The sequence below is a fragment of the Amblyraja radiata genome, chromosome 15 (assembly GCF_010909765.2).
Source record: "Amblyraja radiata isolate CabotCenter1 chromosome 15, sAmbRad1.1.pri, whole genome shotgun sequence".
Classification (NCBI taxonomy): Eukaryota; Metazoa; Chordata; class Chondrichthyes; order Rajiformes; family Rajidae; genus Amblyraja; species Amblyraja radiata.
Genome location: NC_045970.1, coordinates 8,291,680 through 8,316,827, shown reverse-complemented (window position 1 = coordinate 8,316,827; position 25,148 = coordinate 8,291,680). Strand labels below are relative to the sequence as shown.

General features: G+C 44.4%; 1 protein-coding gene across 1 annotated transcript in view; it reads left to right on the top strand.

The window, feature by feature from the left end:
* Nucleotides 1-25,148, top strand: part of kif11 (kinesin family member 11) — a 73,399-nt gene that overhangs the window by 19,856 nt on the left and 28,395 nt on the right. Inside the window, exons 8-14 of the mRNA XM_033033603.1 lie at nucleotides 450-540; nucleotides 6,731-6,876; nucleotides 7,178-7,274; nucleotides 7,423-7,518; nucleotides 7,885-7,973; nucleotides 9,953-10,040; nucleotides 20,534-20,722. Of these exons, the coding sequence (XP_032889494.1) occupies nucleotides 450-540; nucleotides 6,731-6,876; nucleotides 7,178-7,274; nucleotides 7,423-7,518; nucleotides 7,885-7,973; nucleotides 9,953-10,040; nucleotides 20,534-20,722 (796 nt within the window). The remainder of the gene's footprint in view (nucleotides 1-449; nucleotides 541-6,730; nucleotides 6,877-7,177; nucleotides 7,275-7,422; nucleotides 7,519-7,884; nucleotides 7,974-9,952; nucleotides 10,041-20,533; nucleotides 20,723-25,148) is intronic.

The following is a 25,148-nucleotide window of genomic DNA, read 5'->3' as shown; positions in this document are numbered from 1 at the left end:
AAAAACACGTTTAAACCCCCCCCCCCCCTCTCAAAGGCGCCAAAATTGCACACACGGCCAGTGGCAGAATTGCAGCGCCGCTGAAGGTAAGTATTGTAACGTACCTAGATGATGTGCTGGCGGTGTGCATGTGCAAGGCGGCCGGCTGAGGAGCGGCCGGAGAGCAGAGATTCGACTGCCCGGGCACGGATGGTGGGCAGAGATGGAGAGAGATAGAGAGGGGGCCAAGCCGGGCAAAATGACCCTGCTTTTAGGTTGCCCGGCGGGACTTTTGGTGGCCATTGGCACCCGGGCAAACGTTAATTTCGAGTCGTGTGAATTAATAGAGATTGTCTTTAACTTTTCTGCTAAATTTCACAGCAACAGAAATTCTAAATATTTGCTCATAACTGAACAACTCTTAATAGAAATTTTTATTTACAATTAGTGTTTTGTGTTTATTTTCGTAGTCGTTCACATTCGGTCTTTTCCATCACAATCCATATGAAGGAGATGACCCTTGATGGGGAAGAACTAGTAAAAATTGGCAAACTGAATTTAGTAAGTATCAATTTATGTAACCTGTCTTTGAACATTTGAATGGTGTTACAACCTCGATCTGGCGATGGAGTTGTCAACCCTATCCCCATACATTAAGTTCACATAAACCAGAATACGATCTGGTAAAGAACTGATCAAACCCTAGGTACACAAAAAGGCTGGAGAAACTCAGCGGGTGCAGCAGCATCTATGGAGCGAAGGAAATAGGCGACGTTTCGGGCCGAAACCCTTCTTCAGACTGAAGAAGGTGGGGGGGGGGGGGCGGGGACAAGAAAGGAAAAAGGAGGAGGAGGAGCCCGAAGGCTGGGGGATGGGAGGAGACAGCAGGGGGACTGAGGAAGGGGAGGAGACAGCAAGGACTAACAAAATTGGGAGAATTCGATGTTCATGCCCCCAGGATGCAGACTCCCCAAGCGGAATATGAGGTGCTGTTCCTCCAATCTCCGGTGCTGCTCGCTGTGGCCATGGAGGAGACCCAGGACAGAGAGCTCGGAGACGGAGTGGGAGAGGGAGTTGAAGTGCTGAGCCACCGTGAGGTCAGCTTGGTTATTGCAGACCGAGCGGAGGTGTTCGGCGAAACGATCGCCCAACCTCCGCATGGTCTCACCGATATAGATCTGCTGACATCTAGAGCAGCGGATGCAATAGATGAGGTTGGAGGAGATGCAGGTAAACCCCTGTCGCACCGCTTGGGGAGTCTGCATCCTGGGGGCATGAACATCGAATTCTCCCAATGTTGTTAGTCCTTGCTATCTCCTCCCCTTCCTCAGTCCCCCTGCTATCTCCTCCCATCCCCCAGCCTTCGGGCTCCTCCTCCTTTTTCCTTTCTTGTCCCCGCCCCCCCCACCCCCCGATCAGTCTGAAGAAGGGTTTCGGCCCGAAACGTTGCCTATTTCCTTCGCTCCATAGATGCTGCTGCAACCGCTGAGTTTCTCCAGCCATTTTGTGTACCTTCGATTTTCCAGCATCTGCAGTTCCTTCTTAAACACTGATCAAACCTTAATGAGAGCGAAACCCCAGAAAGCAACCTGCTAGAGGAAGGCCGTCTACTTTTATTTCCATGTTTAGAAGTAGTAACTTCTAATAATGTTAGGAAACTAAATGTTTAATTTTTGTTTTGTTTATTGTCACGTGTACCAGTAAAAAGCTTTTGTTGCGTGCTGCCCAGTCAGCGGAAAGACAACACATGATTACAATCGAGCCATTTATAGCGTACAGATACATGATGAGGGGATAACGTTTAGTGCCAGTACAGTCCGATCTAGGATGGTCCGAGGGTCACCAAAGAGGTAGATAGTAGTTCAGCTATGTCCTCTTTATGCTCCACAAGTCCCTTTTGTGTTTCTGTTTCCTTTACAAGCATGTTTAATATCCTGAATGGAGAAATATGATAATATTTGATTATTCCTACAACATAGCGTTTCACTTGTTCACATTTGGCAGTATTGCATTATAAATTGGAAACAGTGAGAACGATATTTCAGTGGCCTGGTTTATGTCGCAAAAAGCATGATTTATCAGATGCGTTCTTTTATAGTCTTTGCTCTCATTTTGATTGTTATATTTGATAAAGAGCAAGCTGTTTCTTTTCTTGTAGTCTGTCCACTTAATCTAATTGCTGCTTTTTTTCCAACGCACTCCAGCCTCCAATTATCATTGGTTTATTTGCAATTTAAACTGACTCTTTAATAACTTGTGTTTACCTTGTGAACATCTACCCATTGTATGTTTCATTCTTGATTCTTGCTAAGTTTTTGATCTCCAATGGGCTAAAGTGCGGAGTGCAGTAACAGGCTCCTAAAGTAGGGAGTAGAGGCTCTAATAAAAATTCAATCAGATCAGAATCTGGTGACTCCTAGGTTAGTATGCAGCAGTCATTTAGAAATGAATCAAGCATGGTCTTGATTACTTTTTAAATCAAATAACCTACAATACCTGTTGCAGCTTTCATTGCATTAAAAACTGCTTGGGTATATTGCTTTGGCTACTCATGTATTTTTTTTTTTTAAAGCAATGAGCGTTGTGTTTCGGAACAGTTTTTGTGAAGTTGGATTATAGAATATTTAAACTATTAATAATAATAATAGTAATAAACTTTATTACGGACTCAAGGTCCAGACAACGGGCAACATTACATTAAAAATGCATTGCATATCAAATATCATAAATACATATAAAATCTTGGTATATCTATCTATTATATAAAAGTCTGCGCCTGTCGCCTGCCGTCCGTCCGGCTGCCTTTCTGCCTTTTGATTCGTTTCCATCGTGTGATGTCACAATGCCCAATGCTCGCAGATGTCCAATCACAATGCCCAATGCTCGCAGATGTCCAATCGGAATGGATCCATTTACATGGACGGCTGCCGGCTGCATTTCTTCCTTTGATTCACTGCAACTCCGAAACCAGACGCAGAATCGCCGACATCTTTTCCATTTCGGTAGAGATTTCACTTTTCTTTCTAAGTATCCGCTCCTCATTACATTTTGTCGTGTTTAAGTACACGTTTTTAATCAAACCCTACTCCCCACCCCCCCCCCAATATTTCAAAAATAAACTGGCTTCTCACCCATAGAAGCAGCCCCAGCCCCTGGTGAACGTTCCATCGTGTGATGTCACAATGCCCGATGCTCACAGATGTCCAATCGGAATGGATTCATTTACATATGCCTTTGCAGGAGCCCCACCACCTGGTGAACATTCCATTGTGTGATGTCACAATGCCCAATGCTCACATATGTCCAATCGGAACTTAAGAGGGAGTTAGATGTGTCCCTTGTGGCTAAAGGGATCAGGGGATATGGAGAGAAGGCAGGTACAGGATACTGAGTTGGATGATCAGCCATGATCATATTGAATGGTGGTGCAGGCTCAAACGACCGAATGGCCTACTCCTGCACTTCATTTCTATGTTTCTATGTTTCCCTCTCCTCACCCCTCTCCCACCCATCCCTCTCTTCCCCCACCCCCTTCCCTCTCTCCCCCCGCCCCCTTCCCCTACCCCTCTGTCCCTCTTCCACCACTCCCCCTACCCCTCCCTCCCCACTCTTCCACTTCTCTCCCCTTACCTCACCCCTCTCCCTCCCCCACCCCTCTCTCTTCCCCTCCCTTTCCCTCTCTCCCCCACCCCTTCCTCTTACCCCTCTGTTCCTCTTCCACCACTCCCCTGTCCCTCTTCCACCACTCCCTCTACCTCTCCCATCCCTCCCTCCCTACTCTTCCACTTCTCTCCTCCCCCCGCCCCCTTCCCCCTATCCCTCTGTCCGTCTTCCATCACTCCCCCTACCCCTCTCCTCCTCCCTCCCCACTCTACCACTTCTCTCCCCCCACCCCCTCCACTCTCCCTCCCCACTCTTTCCCCTCTCTCCCCCCCACCCCCCCCCCCCTCCCTCCCTCTTCCCCTCCCTCCCCATCCCCCCCTCCCCCACATCTCTCTCCCCATCCCCCTCTCTCACCCCCTACCCCGCTCTCCTTTCTCTCCCAAATCTGTCCCGTTTCCTCCTCCTCTCCCCTCTTCTCACCCCCTCCCCCCACCTGTGTGTTTGGGGGGTGGTTAATGTGAGTGTGATGCCGCAGCCCTCCCTCCCCCCCAATATTTCAAAAAATACTGGCTTCTCACCCATAGAATCAGCCCCAGCCCCAGCCCCTGGTGAACGTTCCATTGTGTGATGTCACAATGCCCAATGCTCAAAGACATTGTTGCCATAGAGGGAGTACAGAGAAGGTTCACCGGACTGATTCCTGGGATGTCAGGACTTTCATATGAAGAAAGACTGGATAGACTCGGCTTGTACTCGCTAGATTTTAGAAGATTGAGGGGGTATCTTATAGAAACTTACAACATTCTTAAGGGGTTGGACAGGCTATATGCAGGAAGATTGTTCCAGATGTTGGGGAAGTCCAGAACACAGTTTAAGGATAAGGGGTAAATCTTCTAGGACCGAGATGAGAAAAACATTTTACACACAGAGAGTGGTGAATCTCTGGAATTCACTGCCACAGAAGGTAGTTGAGGCCTGTTCATTGGCTATATTTAAGAGGGAGTTAGATGTGGCCCTTGTGGCTAAAGGGATCAGGGGGTGTGGAGAGAAGGCAGGTACAGGATACTGAGTTGGATGATCAGCCATGATCATATTGACTGGAGGTGCAGGCTCGAAGGGCCGAATGGTCTACTCCTGCACCTGATTTCTATGTTTCTAAGTTTCCCTCTTCTCACCCCTCTCCCTCTCCCACCCATCCCTCTCTCCCCCACCCCCCTTCCCTCTCTACCCCACCCCCTTTCCTCTCTCCCCCCGCCCCCTTCCTCCCTCCCTCCCCACTCTTCCACTTCTCTCCCCCTTCTATCCTCCCCCTCTCCCTCTCCCATCCCTCTCTCCACCACCCCCCTTCCCTCTCTACCCCACCCCCTTCCCTCTCTCCCCCCGCCCCATTCGCCTACCCCTCTGTCCCTCTTCCACCACTCCCCCTACCCCTCCCTCCCCACTCTTCCACTTCTCTCCCCGTACCCCACCCCTCTCCCTCCCCCACCCCTCTCTATTCCCCTCCCTCCCCCACCCCCTTCCCCTCTGTCCCTCTTCCACCACTCCCCCGTCCCTCTTCCATCACTCCCGCTACCCCTTCCTCCCTCCCTCCCTCCCTCCCCACTCTTCTACTTCTCTCCCCCTTCTCTCCTCCCCCTCTCCCTCTCCCATTCCTCTCTCCACCGCCCCCCTTCCCTCTCTACCCCACCCCCTTCCCTCTCTCCCCCGCCCCCTTCGCCCTACCCCTCTGTCCCTCTTCCATCACTCCCCCTACCCCTCTCCTCCTTCCTCCCCACTCTTCCACTTCTCTCCACCCTTCCCCCTCCACTCTCCCTCTCCACTCTTTCCCCTCTCTCCCCACCCACCCCTCTCCCCCTCCCTCCCCATCCCCCCCTCCCCCACATCTCTCTCACCATCCCCCTCTCTCACCCACTACCCCGCTCTCCTTTCCTTCCCAAATCTGTCCCATTTCCTCCTCCTCCTCCTCTCCCCTCTTCTCACCCCCCTCCCCCACCTGTGTGTTTGGGGGGTGGTTAATGTGAGTGTGATGCCGCAGCCCCCCCCCCCTCCAAACGCCGTTGGGGAAACAGACCCAACGGGTCTGTACTTGGTCTAGTCACTTATAAAAACATCATAATTTATATATTTTTTAAAACACAATACTTAAGTTAAAAATCCAGATTAAAAGATGATCAATGTCCTACAACGAGACAACGATACCAGTGTCTCCACAGCTGGGATTCGTAGCATATAGTGCTAACACTTATGTTTGACAAGGCCACAATAAGCACATTTTTAGAGTCATTTATCCTGCAAATGAATTTATACATGTGGTGTCTTAGGATAGCTTCTAAAGTACTGACTCTTGCAGCCACAAACATATTACTGGCACTACACTATCTAGATTGCCTTAGCAGTGTTCTCATGGCATCGTTATATGCCACCTTTAGTCTCTGCATTCTTGTCTTTAAATAGTTCGACCACAGGTGCGCAGTGTAGAGTGGTGTGCAGTATGCTCTAAATAGCGACATCTTCACCACATCTGCACACGCACCAAATTTACGCAAGAGAATATTCGCCTGTACATACAGCATGCGTCGTTGCCTATAAATATCCTCATCATCTGTCATTTGTTCTGTAATAATATGCCCTAGATATTTTATCTTATTACAGACACTAAGATTATTGTCAGACAATTTAAAATCAGGATATTTTAGACATTTATCCTCTTTGGTTCTACAGATCATAACAGCACTCTTACTAGCATTATATTTAATGTCATGTTCCACAACATACACAGAACATATAGTAAGGAGCTGCTGGAGATCAGCGCTAGATGGACTAAAGACCACAAGATCATCTGCATACATAATATGGTTCACTAAAATATTACCAATCACTATTGTAAAATCTTGACAAATGTTTTGTTTTTAACCCTTTTCACACAATGTAACTCCATCCAAAGCATTTGTAGTACTAGTACAATGGGTTACTTCATTGGATAGTATATGGGAGAGATTGAGGTAGCTTAATACATTGTTGCTTAAAATACTGTCCATGATGCTCAACTTCATCTACAAGTAGTTAAATAGTGTCTCGGAGCTTGCTGCCCATTGGGTGAGAGTAGACATGGTTCTCAATGTATCCAATTATTTTCTATTTCTGCAAGGTGGATCTTGCCGGGAGTGAAAATATCGGCCGTTCTGGAGCTGTGGATAAGAGAGCTCGTGAAGCTGGCAATATCAATCAGTCGCTACTTACTCTGGGAAGAGTAATCACAGCATTGGTGGAGAGAACCCCTCACATACCCTACAGGTAAATCTGATGCTTCAATGTTTCAAGCTGAAGTAAGATGGGGAAATTTGGAAAGCTAGACCTGTTGCACAGATTCCAGTAAGTCACTGCTTATTGGGAATGAGGGGAGGCAAAGTGCTGGAGAAACTCAGCGGGTGAGGCAGCACCTACGGAGCGAAGCAATAGGTGACGTTTTGGGTCGAGACCCTTCTGTGGATGCTGTGAATCTTTTATGTTTACTTTACAATAATTGGCAGTGAACACCTGGGTCAAAAAGAACCATATCTATGCCTGACTTTCTTTGCTATTCGTTTTTTTTTAGAGAATCGAAGCTTACCAGGATTCTTCAGGACTCTCTTGGGGGACGAACTAAAACTTCAATCATTGCCACCATTTCCCCAGCTTCCTTGAATCTTGAAGTTAGTATCATTTAATTTGTGGCTGTTCTATTGTTCTTTGGTATTGTTTACTACTAAATTTGTTTCCAAAGTTGCTTAATTGCTCATTTTAAGTACAACCACTTTGATTACTTGGAGTTGATTAATAGCGTCCGATATCTCCTAACAGGAAACCTTGAGCACTCTGGATTATGCCTATCGTGCAAAGAACATTTTGAATAAACCAGAAGTTAATCAGAAACTTACCAAGAGGGCCTTGATTAAGGTACTTAATATGATGCTTCACAGTTTAAACTAAACACTGAATTTGTGAAACCAATCGTGAACAACATTTTGAGTCATTATTTTGGAAGTCTGTGGTGCATCATAGAAAAGATGCTTGAGACAAAATATGTACAGTAAGGAAACTTTTCTCCTGAGGTTTTTATTTTCGCATGTATCATTTGTAAAACTATAGCCATGATGTTCTGAAGGTTTATAGTATCACAGTGCAGCGCCACAGCTTGTTGCCTTCAGGATGTGAACGGAGTGTAACAGTTTTCATAACATTTTCTTTAATGTGTTCATTAACTGTTCATAGTTTGTCCAAATTAGCTTGTTTGGTTCATATGGATAACTAAATTGATTGCAGGAGTATACGGAAGAGATTGAGAGACTGAAGCGGGATCTCACTGCAGCACGTGATAAAAATGGAGTGTTCATGTCCGTAGAAAGCTACGAGTGAGTTCACATTTTATATACAAGTATTGCCAGTGTAAAGTGTTGAAACCATACACTTTTTATATTCGCTTTAATTTGGAAGTTTTTACACACTTAGTGCATTGATTTTTTTAGAAATTGTGGACAGTGAGGCTCCTAGTGCGGAGCTTTGTTTGGACTCCCTATTTAAGGTGACCTGCATTTTTCTTGTTCCTCCTGCCCATGGTTTTGAATGTGGCAGGAACCAAAGATCCTATAGATAGACCACTCATGCAAAATCCAATGGACTGACGTGTAGTACGCAACGGAGCGTAACTCTCGCCATTTCAGTAACCCGACCCTATCTTTGACCCGACCCGACTTCAGTTATGCGTTCAGTTAATGAGCGATTTCACCCTCCTCCCTCCTTTACTACAAAAAAAATAAACACTTTCATTTGGTGGAGGGGGCGGGGAGGACCCGAATGCTACAAAAAAACGTAATCTTTTTTTTGTGTGTTTTAAAACATTGCGGGACCAGGGTTTGTTTTTAGAAAGAAGGTAGACACAAAATGCCGGAGTAACTCAGCGGGACGGGCAGCATCTCTGGAGAGAAGAAATGGTTGACGTTTCGGGGCTGAGACCCTTCTTCAGACACTTTGTTTTTGGAAAACTGTTTGACCTACGAAATAAATGCAACATTCCTGTGTAGGGGGAATAAACGGAGATGTGCAAGTGTCTGGAGATCTCTCTCTCTCTCTCTCTCTCTCTCTCTCTCTCTCTCTCTCTCCCCCTCTCTCCCTCTCCCTCTCTCTCCATCCGATGCGTGAATTCGTAGCTTTATCCTGCGCTACTTAATCCAAGGGCGAGCGAACGAGTGGAATAGATGAAATTTTGGGTCAGGACCCTACTTCAGACTGAGTCAGGGGAAAGAGGAACAAGAGATAATAGGCACCTATTCCGCTCTATGATCGTTGCTTTCGTCCGTTTGTCCGCACGTTCGCTCGCTCTTGGTGCCGGCGCTTCTCCCCTCCGACTCCGCCACGCACACGCACGGGCCGAAACCAGGAGCAGGGGGAAGGATGAAATCAAATGGGTCATTGCAGCTATCGAAAAAGTACAGAAATGTTAAGGGAGAATTTTTTTAAGGGAGAAGGGTACGGATGTTTAACAAAAAAAGGGGGGGGGCCGGCGATCGCTCCGTGTCGGAGGGGGGGGGGGGGGCTTGAGTGGGTGCAGGATTTTCTGGAGCTTCTTCCTAATGGTAATATTTTGTATGTTCAAAGTTAATAAGGAGGACTAGGCAGGAATATCAAAATGATCACCTGCAGCTGAGAAACAAAAAGATGATTTGTGTATGAAGACGCCACGACCAAAGCAGATACTAGAGCGGAGACGGAAGCCGGTTACTGAAATGGTGCTGAAGGTTACCCATGACCCTACTACGGCATTTTTCGTCGTGTGGGCTATCTTGCATATAGCATCTTTGGCAGGAACTACTTAAATGCAAGCAATACTGGTTCTTTATTATCTTTCCTTTATTATCATTGCTTTTTTTGCATTTCTTTCATTCATTTGTTCTGTATCTTCCTACATCACCGCCTCTCTCTTTCCCCCCCCCCCCCCTTTCCCCTGACTCAGTCTGAAGAAGGGTCTCGATCCGAAACGCCACCAATTCCTTTTCTCCAGGGATGTTGTCTGACCTGCTGAGTTATTCCAGCTTTTAGTGTCCATCTATGCTTTCTGACTAATTTGGTATTAATGGCGCCTACAGTATGGGCATTAATTTCATATCTGGGCTGCAGGGGATATAAATGGAGATATAAGGAACTCCAGATGCTGGTACCTTAGCTAAACACAAAGTGCTGAAGTAACTCGGCAAGTCGGGCAGCATCAGCGGAGAGACAATTTGGGTTGGGACCCCTCTACATACCAGAACCATGGAAATGCAGCATTTGGTGCAAAATGTAGATATGAGGAATTGGACTCTGGCAATCCAACTTTTTTTTTTCCTTCCTTTAGATTTATGCAGAGTAAAGGGACTGGTCTGGAAGATCAGATTAGCGACTATGTTGTAAAGATTGCTGCTATTGAAGAGGAGCTGAAACAGGTAGGAAGTTATCATATGATATTCCCAGAATGACAGCGTGCATTTAATGTGTAACCCTAATATGGCAAAATGTCCTGTGACACTTCACAAGTATGATACATCAAAATGTAAAGTTCAATCACTAGGTGTTCTCAGGACAAGTGTTAATGTAAACATGTTTTGAGGAGCACCTTTGGTTCGGGAGGGGGGGGATAGAGATTTTAAGACCCAGAGCAAATGAGGCTGGAGATGTAGCTGTCTGTCATCGATTTGTAAAAGATGTCAGAATGGTGAAGAATGCCAAAGGTTTCTGGGAATGGAGAAGATGCAGAAGTTGTGTGACATGAGGCCACAGCAGGATTTACTGGCGTAAATGGGCCGCCTGTCCGCATGGGCAGGTTGGGCCAAAGAGCCAGTGACTCTGTCTCTACAATCCGCATTTTTATTTAATTTTTTCACTTAAATCTTTATTGCTTTTTAAGAGATATTTTCAAAACAGTGCAACACCATCACCATAAATAAAACAAAGTAAGAAAAACAGCAATCAAAATAAAAAAATAAGTAGATGGGGGGGAGAAAAAAAAAAAGAAGTAAATAAATTAAAAAAATTGGAATAAGACCGTGTGGTTCACTTACCAAATTAAAAAAAGAAAAACCATTACTTTGATTAGTTATCTGGAGATAATTCAACATTCATACAAACATACCATCTAGTTCTATATAACGCAATCTTCCCATATCTAGCTCGGCATTTATCTAATTGGTGTCATGTCTCAAATAAACAGTCCATTTTTCCCAGATCTTCTCAAATTAATTCTCCTTGACTCTCAAGGAATATGTCATTTTCTCCATATTAAAGATGTCTCGCACAATTTCTAACCACTGTTCCTGTTTTGGACTTTTTTCATTAAGCCACTGCCTGGTAATGGCCTTCTTACTTGCTGCAAGCAAAACTTTAATCAAATATGTATCTTCTATTTTTACACTATCTTTAATACGCCCCAGATACATCACAGGGCAAGTATTTGGGATTTTATAACCCAAGATATTATTTACAGCTGCATTAACATTTTCCCAGTATGGCCTTATCTTTACACAGTTCCAGAAAATATGCGAGTGGTCTGCCTCCGTACTCCCACACAGCCTCCAACAGTGTTGTTGGACAGCAAGTTGTCTGCTTTTTATTTTGGGTGTTATAAAAAAGCGAGATAGATTCTTCCAGCAAAATTCTCTCCATACTAGTGAGCTTGTGGATGAACATTGTGTTTCACACATTTGATACCATTCTTCTTCTGTTATTTGAATCTTTAATTCTGCTTCCCATTTTGTTTTTATGTAGCGTTGATTCTCCCCCGCTTCCCACCAGAGCTTGGTAGAAAGCAGAGATGACCCGAGACCCCTTCTGTTTGTATGCATCCACAATCACCTTGATCACATTATTTGAAGTTTCATCTAGTTCTGGCCTTACCTCTTTTATAAAGTAGTCTCTTAATTGCAAGTATCTAAAAAAATCTTTGTTTTCGAGACCATACTTTGACTTTAAATCTTGGAAGCTCATAAACTCGCCATTTTCTGAAACTGTATACATTGCCGTTATGCCTTTTTGTGCCCATTCTTTGAATTTTGAATCATACAACCCTGGCTTAAACTTTGAGTCATATGCGAACCACTTCAATGCGTGAACCCCTCTTTTTAATTTGTATTTTTCCACTATAACATTCCATATTTCTAACGTAAATGCTACATCCATAGCATGTCTCAAAGCCCCTCTCAGATTTTTGTCTCCCACCAAAATCTGGGTCTGGTAACCCTGTATCTCCCTTTCCATTTCTTTCCATCGAGATTCATAATCAGGTCTACACCAACAAGCCAGAGGTCTGAGTTGAGCTGCATAAAAGTATTTCTTCAGATTTGGTAAAGCTTTTCGGCAGTTGAAGTGTTGTTAATTTTATTCTTGGTTTTTTGCTATTCCAAATGAATCTAGAGATCATTTTATCCCAGGCTATGAATTTATCTCGGGGAACATTAATTGGGAGAGATTGGAATAAATATAGTAGTTTAGGTAGGATATTCATTTTTACCGTTTGTATTCTGGCACTGAAGTCTAGAGGAAGGGTCGACCACCTCTCAACATCTTTTTTGATGTTTTCAATTTTGTTATAATTAGTTTCAAACAAGTTGTAAAGTGTTTTGGTTATAGTTACACCAAGATACTGCATCATTTTAGAGTTCCATTTCAGATTATATGCATCTCTGATTTGTTGGGATGGAGAATAATTGAATGAAAGAATTTGTGTTTTTGTTATATTCAATTTATACCCTGAGTAGTATCCATATGTTTCAAATAGGTTCATTAGATTTGGGAGACATATATCTGGTCGTTCAATAAAAATAATGATATCATCAGCGAAAAGACCAATTATATGTTCTTTCCCCCCTATTTTGACCCCCTGCAGGTCTTCTCTCTGCCTCATTGCTTGTGCTAAGGGTTCGATATACAAAACGAAGAGAGTAGGAGAAAGACAGCATCCTTGCCTTGTGCCCTTCTCTAACTGGATCCTTTTTGATATGTTTCCATTTACCTTAATCCTAGCTGTAGGCTCCTGATATATTGTTTTAATACACCGAATTGCATCTTCATTGAAACCAAATCTCCTCAGTACTTCATATAAGAATACCCAACTAACACTATCAAAGGCTTTTTCTGCATCTAAACTGACCAGGACCATATTTGTATCCTTTTTTTGAGCATTATCCACAATGTGGAGGGTTCTTCTAATATTATCCTGTGTTTGACGCCCCCGAATAAATCCAGTTTGGTCTTCATTAATCAGATCTGGTACAAAAGTTTCGAGTCTTTTGCAGATGATTGAGGTAAATAGTTTGTAGTCTACATTTAAAATTGAGATTGGCCTGAAATTTTTACATTGCTCTTTGTCTTTGCCTTCCTTGGGTAAAATGGTAATAATTGCTTCCTTCCATGATGGAGGAGCCCTGCCCTCTTTAAGGGTCCAGTTAAAGCAAGACAGGAGCAGAGGTGTTAGCTCTTTCTTAAAGGCCTTGTACCATTCTGGTGGAAACCCATCGCTGCCTGGTGATTTACTAGCCTTAAGTCTACTGATTGCAGCTTCCAGCTCCTTAACCGTAAATTGTGACGTAATGGTATTATTTTGTATCTCACCAATGGATGGCAGATCAAGTGAGTTAAGAAAACTTCTCATTGTCCTTTCGTCAGCTGATGGTGGTTTAGAATAGAGTTTCTTATAGTATTCTTCAAATATTCTTTCTATCTCATCTGGCTCATGTGATAATTCATTGGTTTTAAGATCTCTTATTTTATGAATTGTATTAGAGGCCTGCTGTTTACGCAGGCGTCTGGCCAGGAGTCTAGTTGCTTTTGGACCTGCTTCATAATAGGTCTGCTTTACGAATCTTGCCCTTTTTTCCATATCTCCCCTGAGGATCTCATCTATCTCCCCCCTTTTTTCCTTAATCTGTTTTAGTACCAACTGATCCTGTATGTTTTTATGTTTTTTCTCCAATTCTTTCAGTTTTTCTACTTTATGTTCATACGTAGCTAGCCGGGCCTTTTTTTGTGATGATGTCAGGGCGATCAGCTTTCCACGTATAACTGCCTTCATAGCATCCCACAGTATTACAGGATCCACATCCCCGTTATCATTCTCTTCTATGTACCTTTTTATCTCTTCCCTTATTTGTTCCACATTTGCCTTATTATTCAAAATACCCACATTGAGCCTCCAAACAGTATTTCTTTTTCTACTATTCAGGTGTACAGTCAAGCTGATCGCACTGTGATCAGATACATCTGCCACCCCGATTTTACACTCTGTGATCCTGTGACTTTCACCCGTATTCATTAAAAAGTAGTCAATCCTGGAGTAGACTGAGTGAGGTACTGAATAGTGTGTGTAGTCCCTTTCTAAGGGGTGAAGTTCCCTCCAAACATCAATTAGGCCCATTTCCTGCACTGATGTGTTAATAAACTTGGTCAGATGCATCTTGGTTTTTTTTAGGCTTGTTGTATCCAAATTATGATTCATGACCACATTGAAGTCCCCTCCACATATCAAAATACCTTCAGTCTCTAAAGCAATAATGTCAAACAGAGTTTTGAAAAAACATTTGGTACTCTCTGGAGGGGCATATACATTGATCAGTGTCACTACTTTGTTTTCCAACTTTCCTTTAACTAATACATACCTTCCCTCTTTGTCCCTGACTTCTTTATGGCATTCAAATTGGACTGCATTTGTAATAAGGATAGCCACTCCCCTCTTTTGGCTAGTTTTATAGGAACTATAAAATGCATTTCTAAAGCCAAAGCGTTTTAGTTTCTCATGTTCTTGTTGAGGCAGGTGGGTTTCTTGTAAAAATAGTACCTGAGCCTTTTCTTTTTTCAGTTTAGCCAGGACCTTGCTCCTCTTAACTGGATTATTCATCCCATTTACATTGAGTGACACCAATTTGATAGTATTACGTGACATTTAATTTACCTACTCCTGTCTTGCATTCATAAATCTCCAGATAACTTGAAACTGTGCAGGTCTGAACATCTGGACAACATGTGCCAAATAAAAAAAAGAAAAGAAAAGAAAAAACAGTTGACTACCAAGTAAGGGTGATTCGTTTCCACCCTGAGTCCCCGTTGGCAGGTATAGGGGAAAGCCTCCTCCCAGAGGGCCCCTCACTAGAGGTGAAACACTCCATTTCACGCATCCTAGTATCGTCCAACGTCATCCGATAGCACTTATTTTTTAGTCCAAAAGAATTTGTGACACAATAAAAGCTAGTTGGATGGGGTCTGCTCAGACTCCTGTAGTCGCTCTCTTGCTGTCTCACTCTCATCTTCGCTCCTCTTTCCAACTCTCTGCCATGTCAAAGCCTGGAGAAGACGCTCCATCTCTGGGTCCGCCAGCTCCTCAGCGCTGTAATCAGGTGTCTGCACGGAGTAGCCTCTCCTCCTCAATTCCTGCGCTGCGTCTTGTGCACTATGATATGTGCATGTTCCTGAGTCCCAGTGAATACGCATCTTGTCCAGCGGGGTCTGGAAGCGGCCACCTCTCTCCTTCAGGGCCCTCTTTATTCCCTTATATGCCTTGCGCTTCGTGGTCAAATGATAGACGTCGCCCATCAATCATTATCTTCTTTCCCCAGGCCTTTTTCAATACCATTTCTTTGGTATTAAACTCCAGGAAATTTACCACTATAGACCTAGGTGGTGAATTACCTTCCGGTTTGCGAGCCAAAGCTCTGTGCGCGCGCTGGATCCGTACGTTGATGTCCATTGTTATTACGAGTTCAGTTTTTAAAAGTTGCTCCACAAATTCAGACATGGATTTGCCTTCTTTCTCTTCAGGTACGCCATAGATGCGAATGTTATTTCGTCTAGACCGTCCTTCCAAATCAGTCAGTTTTTCTTGCATGGCTTTCTGTTTTTTCATAGATTTAAACAGCACATTTTTCACAGCCATGTTAATTGTCTCAGCCTCTTCAATTCGTGCTTCAGCTTTGTTTAGTCTAGTTTCATGGGCGTGGATTTGTTTGGAGTTTGCAGAAAGTTTATGATAAATTTCTTGCTTCAGTACTCTGAGTTCGGTTTTCATGTCTTTGATTTCTTCTTTAAATTTATGTAAGTCCACTTTATATTCAGTCCTGAAGTCATGTATTTCCTTACTGATATTGTGTAGCATTGAGCGCACGGTTTCTGCTGAGTCATCTTTTGAGCTTTGAGCTTTGTCCATCTCTGGTGAATTCTTTCTTTCTCGTCCGTCACAATTCTTTTGACTTCTAGTTGTCGCACCCCCACTCATTCCAAAACAGAAAACTGTGAATTATGTAGCAATTAGTGAATTAAGGGAGGCTAGTTTTAAACTTGCTATCGGGAGCTTGAAATTAAGCAGCCATCTGCTCGCGTCGCCACCGGAAGTGACAATCCGCATTTTTTATGTTTAAACAAAAGGAGTAATGGTGGTATGCAAATAAATAAAACTATTGACAATCTGAATGCTCTGCATCACTAGTTAAATTGGAGGAAGAGTTGGCATTGTAAGGATTCAAGTAGTGTTTGAGTCTGGGTCTTGCCAAAGCGAATGTAGCTAATGATGACAAGAGTAAAAATGAATCGCATGTGCCCTGATCGGGCTTCTATCCTAGGATTTTAAAGAAAATTTTAAATGCCCTAAGAAAATTATAGATGCCATGACATTAATTTTCCTTGGAGAAGTAAAACCAAAATGCCAAGTGCTGAAAGCAGACCTGCAGATCATCTGTGGGCATAACATTAGTAACATTGGATGAACTATGAGATCCGCACGCTTCTGAAGTCCAGACACCGGGCATTCATGTCTGAAGATACTGAGGACTACAAGAAGACCAGATACGACCTTGGTAAGGCCATCAAAAAGGCCAAAAGGGACTTTTGCTCCAAGCTGGAGGATGAGACAGATGTTCGGCAGCTGTGGCGGGGCCTGAATGCAATCACCTCTTACAAGGCGAAATCAGGAGGCAGCTCAAATGTCAGTGCAACTTCACTCCCTGACGAGCTCAATGCGTTTAACGCACGCTTTGATAGGGAGAACTGATGTGCTTTCTCGAGCCCCCATTCGCTGTGATGGTATTTCGGTCACGGTCACTGAGGTCGACGTCAGGAAATCCTTCAGAGGGGTGAACTCTCGGAAAGCGCCTGGACCTGATGGCATACCCGGTCGTGTTCTAAAAACCTGTGTGGACCAACTGGCTGGAGTTTTTACAGACATTTTCAACCTCTCACTTCTGAGGTCTGAGGTTCCAACCTGCTTTCAGAGGGCATCAATTATACCAGTGCCCAAAATGAGCAAGGTGACGTGCCTCAATGACTATTGACCAGTGGCACTGACGTCTGTGGTGGTGAAGTGCTTTGAGAGGCTGGTTATGGCGCAAATCAACTCCTACCTCGACAAAAACCTGGACCCACTGCAGTTCGCTTACAGATCAACGGTGGATGCGATCTCGCCGGCTCTCCTCTCCGCTCTGGACCACTTGGACAACAAAAACATATATGTCAGGCTGTTATTCATTGACTACAGCTCGGCATTTAACACAATCATCCCCTCCAAGCTGGTTACCAAACTCGCAGAACTGGGTCTCTGCACATCCCTCTGCAATTGGATCCTCGACTTCCTCATCCACAGACCACAGTCTGTTCGTATTGCAGGGCTCTCGCTTAACTTTTTTTCCCTGTTGCCAGCCGGGCAACCTTGGCAGCTTTTTAGGTTGCCAAATGACAGTTTAGGTGGTTATTTAAGATGGCTTGCATGACGCGTGCGATAATGTGCTCGGACGAAGTGCGTAGTTACCAGTCGGAATTATACTCAATGAAGCATTCCCATATTATTTCTGCATCAAATAAAGTCACAAACTAAACATTCACCAATCAAGACATGATATATCCCACAATGACATGCAGCAAAATTATAAGACAGTATCTCAACTCTTTTTACACATTGCAATAAATGCAATTTCTATTAGTTCTTTCCACTTGCAAACAAAAATGTGGTTGGATTATTCAGCGTATGATCAACCTGTGTCAATAAATCCTGGACCATGGTAACATATATGCGTACGTATAGTTGTGAATGTTGCTCATTAAATAACTACAGTACTGATACTCCATATTAAGAGCATTGATTTGCCGTTAAAATGAATTCTGTAATAACGTGTCAACGGTAGCAGTGACAATCGAACACTGCGGTTTTAATGTTTCACGTGTTCACAGTTTAATTAATTCATCTTTATGGATTAAAACAAATAATAACATTGGGAATTAAAACACATTTGATTGCATTCCGTTATCAAACATAGTCAATGTTCGCTCAAGACATTTCCAGGACAATAAGGTCAGGGAGAGGGGTGTGTTTGAATCAGTGCGGGGTGGATAGATGGCGGGGGGGGGGGAGCTAGGGGCTAGAAGGCAGTCGGTGCAGAATGGATGGATTGAGGCAGGTGAATTAGTACATGTTGGTTGGAGTAGGTAAAATTGTGAGGGGAGAGCACGGGGGATGTCAGTGGTGTTGAATGGGGGGGTTCAGTACGGGATGGATGGGGGTAGACAAAAGTGCTGGAGAAACTCAGCGGGTGAGGCAGCATCTATGGAGCGAAGGAAAAATGCAACATTTCGGGTCGAGACCCTTCTTCAGACTGTTCCCCCCGTTCTTCTTGAATGGGAGGATCAGTACAGGATGGATTGGGGGGGGGGGGGGGGATCAGCACAGGATGAATGGGGGGAGGTGGGTCAGTACAGTGTGGATCGGAGGGTCTGTGCAGGATGAATGGGGAATCACTACAAGATGAATGAAGGGAAGGTGCAGGGTAAATGGAGGGTGGGTCAGTACGGGATGAATGCGTGGATTAGTACAGGATGGATTGAGGAGAAGTGCAGGATGGATGGGAAAGGGGTAAGTACAGGATGAATTGGGGGACCAGTGTAGGATGGATGGTGGGGGGGGGGGGGGGGGGGGGGCAGGAGAATCAATGCGAGGTGGAGAGGGTGATCAGCGCAGGATTAATAGATTGGGGGGGGGGAGATAGGGAGGGGAGCACAGGGGATGTCAGTGAGGACTGAATAGAGGCGGGAATGGGGATCCGTGCGGGGTGGAGAGGAGGGGTCCCAGGATAAGGGGGAGTGGGGTGGGGTTGTACGAGAGAGAGAGAGAGAGAGAGGGGGGGGGGGGGGCGAGGTGGGGTGGAGGGAAGGTCAGCGCTCCTCGAACAACATCGCCCGCTGCCTTGGCCGTTGGGTACTCCTCGCCACCGCATCCCTCCTCTGCCAGCCAACAGCAAGGTGCGGGGCAGAGCGGTGCAGCTCAAAGATCCCATAGCTATAGGATCTATGGTGCAGCTGCTTCAGAAGGGTCGGAGCGAATGACGAGTCCTGAACAGCGGCAGCAGTGCCGCGACAGCGGCTTCATCGCCTTCTCCTCCCGCCCCCCCGCCCGCCCTGATAAGGGCCTCTGCGTGCAAATCCGCTAACGGCGCTTTTAAAACAAACCCTCCTCCCTGCCTCGGCGTGCTGGAGGGTTTGTATTGAAAGCGCGGGTTTGCAAGCAGCGGCCACTATCAGGGCGGGCGGGAGGAGGTGGAGATGGAACTGCTGTTCGGGGCCCGTCATTCCCTTTGTCACCCCGCACCTAGTATCTTTACCTCGCAATACAGCCGTCACCGCCAACACAAAACGTCGCGTTCCTTTTCTCCAGAGATGTTGCCTGACCCGCGGAGTTACTCCAGTTTTTTGTGTCTGGCTTCGGTATAAACCAGTATCTGGTAGCCAAGCCGTGCAAAATGACTCGGTGCTTAGGTTGCCCGGCGGCGCTTTGAGTGGTCAGTGGCACCCGGGCAACCGTTAATTTTGAGCCCTGGTATTGGTGGAAATGTGTCAGCCTCGATAACAATCAGCACGGGAGCACCTGAAGGCTGTGTGCCAAGCCCCCTGCTGTACTCACTCTATACTCATGACTGCATAGCCGGTCATAGTGCGAACTCCATCAAGTTCGCTGACGACACCACTGTTGTGGGACGTATCACTGATGGAGATGAGTCAGAGTATAGAAGTGAGATTGACCGTTTGACCAAATGGTGCCCGTACAATAACCTGGCTCTCAACACCAGCAAAACCAAGGAACTGATTGTGGACTTTGGATGGGGGCCCATAGTCCCGTTTATATCATGGTTGAAAGAGCTTCACATTCCTGGGAGTGCACATCTCTGAAGATCTCTCCTGGTCCGAGAACACGGATACAATTATAAAGAAAGCGCCTCTGCTTCCTGAGAAGATTACGGAGAGTCGGTTTGTCAAGGAGGACTCTCTCGAACTTCTATAGATGCACAGTAGAGAGCATGCTGACCGGTTGCATCGTGGCTTGGTTCGGCAACTTGACCACCCAAGACTGAAAAAAGATGTAAGCACTGCCGAGTCTATCATCGGCTCTGACCTCCCTACCATCGAGGGGATCTATCGCAGTCGCTGCCTCAAAAAGGCTGCCAGCATCATCAAGGACCCACACCATCCAGGCCACACACTCATCTCCCCGCAGCCTTCAGGTAGAAGGTACAGGAGCCTGAAATCTGCAACATCCAGGTTCAGGAATAGCTCTTCCCCACAGCCATCGGGCTATTAAACCATCAAAGCTCTGATCATTAATAGCCCATTGCACGATATCTGTTTATTTATGTGTGTGTGTATGAATATATATATGAATGAATGAATATATATATATTCATTGGTATATGGTCACACTGATCAATTCTGTTCTGTATTTATTTATGCCTACTTTTTTCTGTTGTGCTGAAGCAAAGCAAGAATTTCATTGTCCTGTCTGGGACACATGACAATAAACTCTTGAATCTTGAATAATTGTGAGCCCTTTATGTAAAATAATGTATATTTGACCATTTTACCTAATCCAAGTGGAATTCATCTGACAATTCTCCTTTTATTGCTCCCTGCACCTCCTCAGGTTAACGAACTATTTCTGGATGGCAAGCAGGAGCTTGAACATTGTGTGTCTGAACTGCAGCAACGAGAGCAGGTACTTCAGGAAACTTGGCAAGATTTGGAGTTGACCAAGGGAAAGCTGTCTGAAGAGGAATTTGTTCGTGATGCCCATGCTTGCACTGAGAAAAAGCTCTACAATACAGCCAGTGAGGTAGGCATTGCTTGATTTCTGACCGTCTAGGTGCATTCTTCCCTCCGGATCACATCCACACCTGCTATACTATTGCTGCCAACCTGTGTAACAGGAGAAATAAGTGTCTTTCCAGTGGGTAGTAATGGAGTCTCTTGCTTCCAGTCTTCATTGGGCTTTCCACAAAATATCCTAATGCTATTTTGATTTTCAATGCAGAATTTGGGCTTTGAAATAGCTTTGCAATTGAGGTGATTGGTTGTTTTTGTTTCTGAAGATTTCTTACACTTCCATCAGTTTTTATCTGTGTCTGTGAACCGACCCAATGCACTGTAATTACGTTTTGAAAGCTGCAGAAGTCTCTCCTAGTTTTGTTTAGTTTGGAGATACAAAACAGGCCCTACAGCCCACTGAGTTCATGCCGACCAGCGATCCCTGCACACTAATCTATCCGACACACACTAGGGACAATTCGCAATTAACCTACAAACCTGTATATCTTTGGAGTGCGGGAGAATCTGGAGCTCCCGGAGAAACCCCACGCAGGTCACGGGGAGTACAAACTCCCTACAGGAGGCACCCATAGTCAGGTCAAACCCGGGTCTCTGCTGCTGTAAGACAGCAACTCTACCGCTATGTCCTGGTTTAAAGTTTATTGGTTCCTTATCAAAAGCATATGGTTTAATTAATTACCGTGTCTCTTGTGCATGATTTATTCAACTATAGGCAGAATGATTTTAAAAGTTTGCTCATTATGTAAATGCTTTCTAAATGGCTGAAAATGACAAAAGCTAGAGACTGTAGGGAGATAACAATCAATTCCTCAGGTGTGCAGAAAAAGACCCAGTGCTGGAGTAAATCAGGGGTCAGGCAGCATCTCTGGAGAACAAGCATATGTGACGTTTCGTGTCGGGACTCTTCAGACATTCTTCCATCCATGTTTTCCAGTGATGCTGCTTGATCGCTCCGAGTTGGTGGAAATGTGTCTTATAAACCAGCATCTGCAGTTCCTTGTGTCCAGGAAAATAGTGGGGTTAGGTTTGAGATTAATACAGGTAGTTCTGCTGTAATGCCTGGTTCCATAATCTGCATTGGATATAACACAAGTGATAGGGAACACTGTTTGGATTTTGTGCACAGATCGCAATTTCCATTGGAACTAGAGAACTGCTTAAAAGTTCCTTGATACTGAAACACAGAAAAGGCTGAAGGATTTAAACAGTATAGCAACAATGAAAACCTGTTTCCATGTAATCTCCCCACAGTAATCAAACCCCATTGTCTCTAGAACACAGTTGCTGCTATAGTGTGTGGCAATTGAAATTGCCAAGTGTGCTGGTGAGGGTAGGAATACGTAGATAGGACTGATGAATATATATGGCTGAAGAGATGGTGCGGGAGGCAGGGATTCAGATTTCTGGATCATTGGTGTAGTGCTTGGAACTGACTTAAAAGAACTCTCAGATACAGGAGTAAACTAACGAGCTACCTTATTGCTGGACGCCACCTTGAGTCTCCTCTAGCGCATGCGTCCACTCGCACAAGACATAACATATGCTAATTACATTACATACATCACACTGCTCCCCCTTTAACTTGGAGGCAGGTAACACCATTTACATTATATACATTACACTGCTCCCCCTTTAGCTTGGAGGCGAATAACACCATTTCTATTACATTAAATATAATTGATTAAAACACTGTTGCAAAATTATATTACAGTCATCTTACATTACATCCACATAACTGTAATAATCGTACTAAAACTTATCACTTATAATGGTTCATTCCACTCATCTTCCTTAAACGAAATACATTACCCCTTGCTTTATGTGTTATCCTTTTCCGTTCCCTCCTGTGTAAATTGCACACTCTTTCTAATCACTCAAGCTCTACCTGTATCTTTGCCTCTTCCCTTTTTAAATATCCTAATCTAATTTGCAGATTTCTTTCTGTTCTTGATATTCTGCTAAAGTTAACATTTCCTCTGTTTCTGTTCCTTATTTGTAGGTGGGATCTGGCACATGAATGCAGGTTTTCATTTTTCAGCAGCTCTCTGTCGCTCAATTTCCTGGCGCTGCATATTTATATGCTCTTGCTGTACAATAACATTCTGCAATGCATAAACATTTGTCCATTGCTCAGTGAAGGAAGCTCGATGCTGGACTACAGTGAAGTGTCCTAATCGCAATTAGTCCTGCATACTTTTATCTCGACCAACAAGCCTCTCTTCTTTAGACTTTTCTCTTAACAGCTTTTTGCTCATCGTCACACATTTATTTAACCGTTCTTTGCAACGTTTAAGCATTTTCTGTTGTTCGTCTATTTGTCTTCTTAAATCACCTTTCTGGTTATTCATCAAGAAGTAGGACCTATATTGTCTTTGCAATGCCACAGTGGCTTTAATTTGCATTCTGTATATTTCTCTTACTACATAAGCACGGTAGTGAGACTGCACTACAACTGCTGTATAAATCAGTTTGAGGAAGTCTTTCCTATATCGTTTAAGCCGTTTCTGTTGTGCATCTATTTGTCTCCTTAGGTCTTTCCTATACCAACTCATATGGAGTACTGACTGCACTTTTACAGTAGCTCTCTTTTGCTTAACCCACTGCCTAACCACCATACTCTTGTAGGCAGTCTGAATGGTAATAGTTGCATACCTCATTGACTGATATTGCACTAACTGGGAATGCCCTATTTTACCATCTCTGGATCGAAATGATTGCTTGACGCACAGCTCTGTAGCATGCCCTTAATCGGTAACCACGGTATGCAGCTTGCAGAGTGACTACAGCCGCCTTTTGCATCAAGTAATGCTTTCTTGTAATGCACATATGAATGACTTAATACGGCGTGCTGCCTTGATTTTCTCAACCCATACTCTGGCTTTGATCCTGAGGCCTGAATACAACCCACTGCTTTTCTCAAACTCTTATAATGTCTCACTTGGACATTTCTTATCTGGCATGCTCTGTATCGTTGCTGTACCACAATGGCAGACCAGCGTAGTTTCTTAAAATACTGACGCTGTTTATACAATACAATCAGTTTTATTCGTCACATTGCACATAAAGTGCAAGTGAAATGAATTTGTCAGCAGCGGTACAATGATAAAGAACACACAAACACAATAAAAATTTAACACATCTGATGTGTTATGCATCTGATAATAAGTCTGTATGACCGTGGCAAATTTATGCATGCACCGCAATTGCCTTCGAACAAGCATTCCACGGTAGGCTGCCTGAAGCAGTACAATGCTTCTGCGTACCTTCATGTAAGTTTTGCGATCACTTTCCATTTGAAGGTGTGCCCTATAATGGGTTTGTACTATTATAGCTGCCAATCTCATTGCTTTGTATTTACGGTATACTCTGTGCATTCTAAATGCTGCTTGTAATCCCGTTGCTGCCTTCTGTTTGTTCCAGATCTCTCTCCGTACCTTCATACCCCTGAATGCAGCTTGAATAGCTAGGGTTGCTCTTTGGATGGCAATTTCCCTTTGCCTTTGACTTCTGCCACTTTGCATTTGCCCTTTGTCCCTTAGAACTTGACCGTTGTCCCTTCGCACTTGACCTTTGTCCTTTTGCACTTGACCTTTGTCCTTTGAGGGACTCTGCCTTCTTTAGTTCAGGCTCCTTGCCTGGATTCCCTTGGAGTTTTTGGCAAGAAATGAGCCATTAATGCCTCCTTACACTCCTCGTACATTTTATCTGTGGGCTTTGCTGGCTGCAGTAACATACGTAAGGTCTGATCACCCTCTCTTCCTAAGCCTAATATGAACCATGCTCTCTTCTTCTCCTCTGCAGCGATATCATTGGAAATGAAACAAGCCTCCAAGACTTTGGTCCATTTCTCAAAATTACACCCAGAATCTAACTGGGGCACGTTTCCTACAATTTGAAAAGTCATGCTACCTGTTGCTATTCAGGTGCACTATATTCTGTTCTCTCACTCTGTTTTCTGCACTGAACTTAATCCTTTTACACACTAAGAAGTGATCCAGCCCACTGACTATTACTAATTCTTATAATAATAGATTTATACTATTAACCAACATTTCATGTTAATAGACATTTAGAACATTTTAACCATATTCCTGCTACGCACACAGATTTACTATTAATAACAGTGACCAATGCATTACATCCAAACAGTCCCGCTTTTACTGTGAAGGAATAGTGAACAAGCATTACATTCAACTTTTACTTTGAAGGATTTCACCGGTCCAGCTTGTCGGCCTATGGACTCCGGTGCCTTCTTGACCTCTCAAGCTGTCCCACCGGTACTTTTGCTGCTGGCCTCACCGGACCTCCGCTGCTGCTTTCGCCGGCTCCCCCGGGCTTCACCGTTACTTTTGCTGCTGCTGGCTCGCTGCCAAGTCGACTACCACTGCTCTGCTGACTTGCCTGCCCGCTGTCTCCACAGTCCTCCCGGCTGC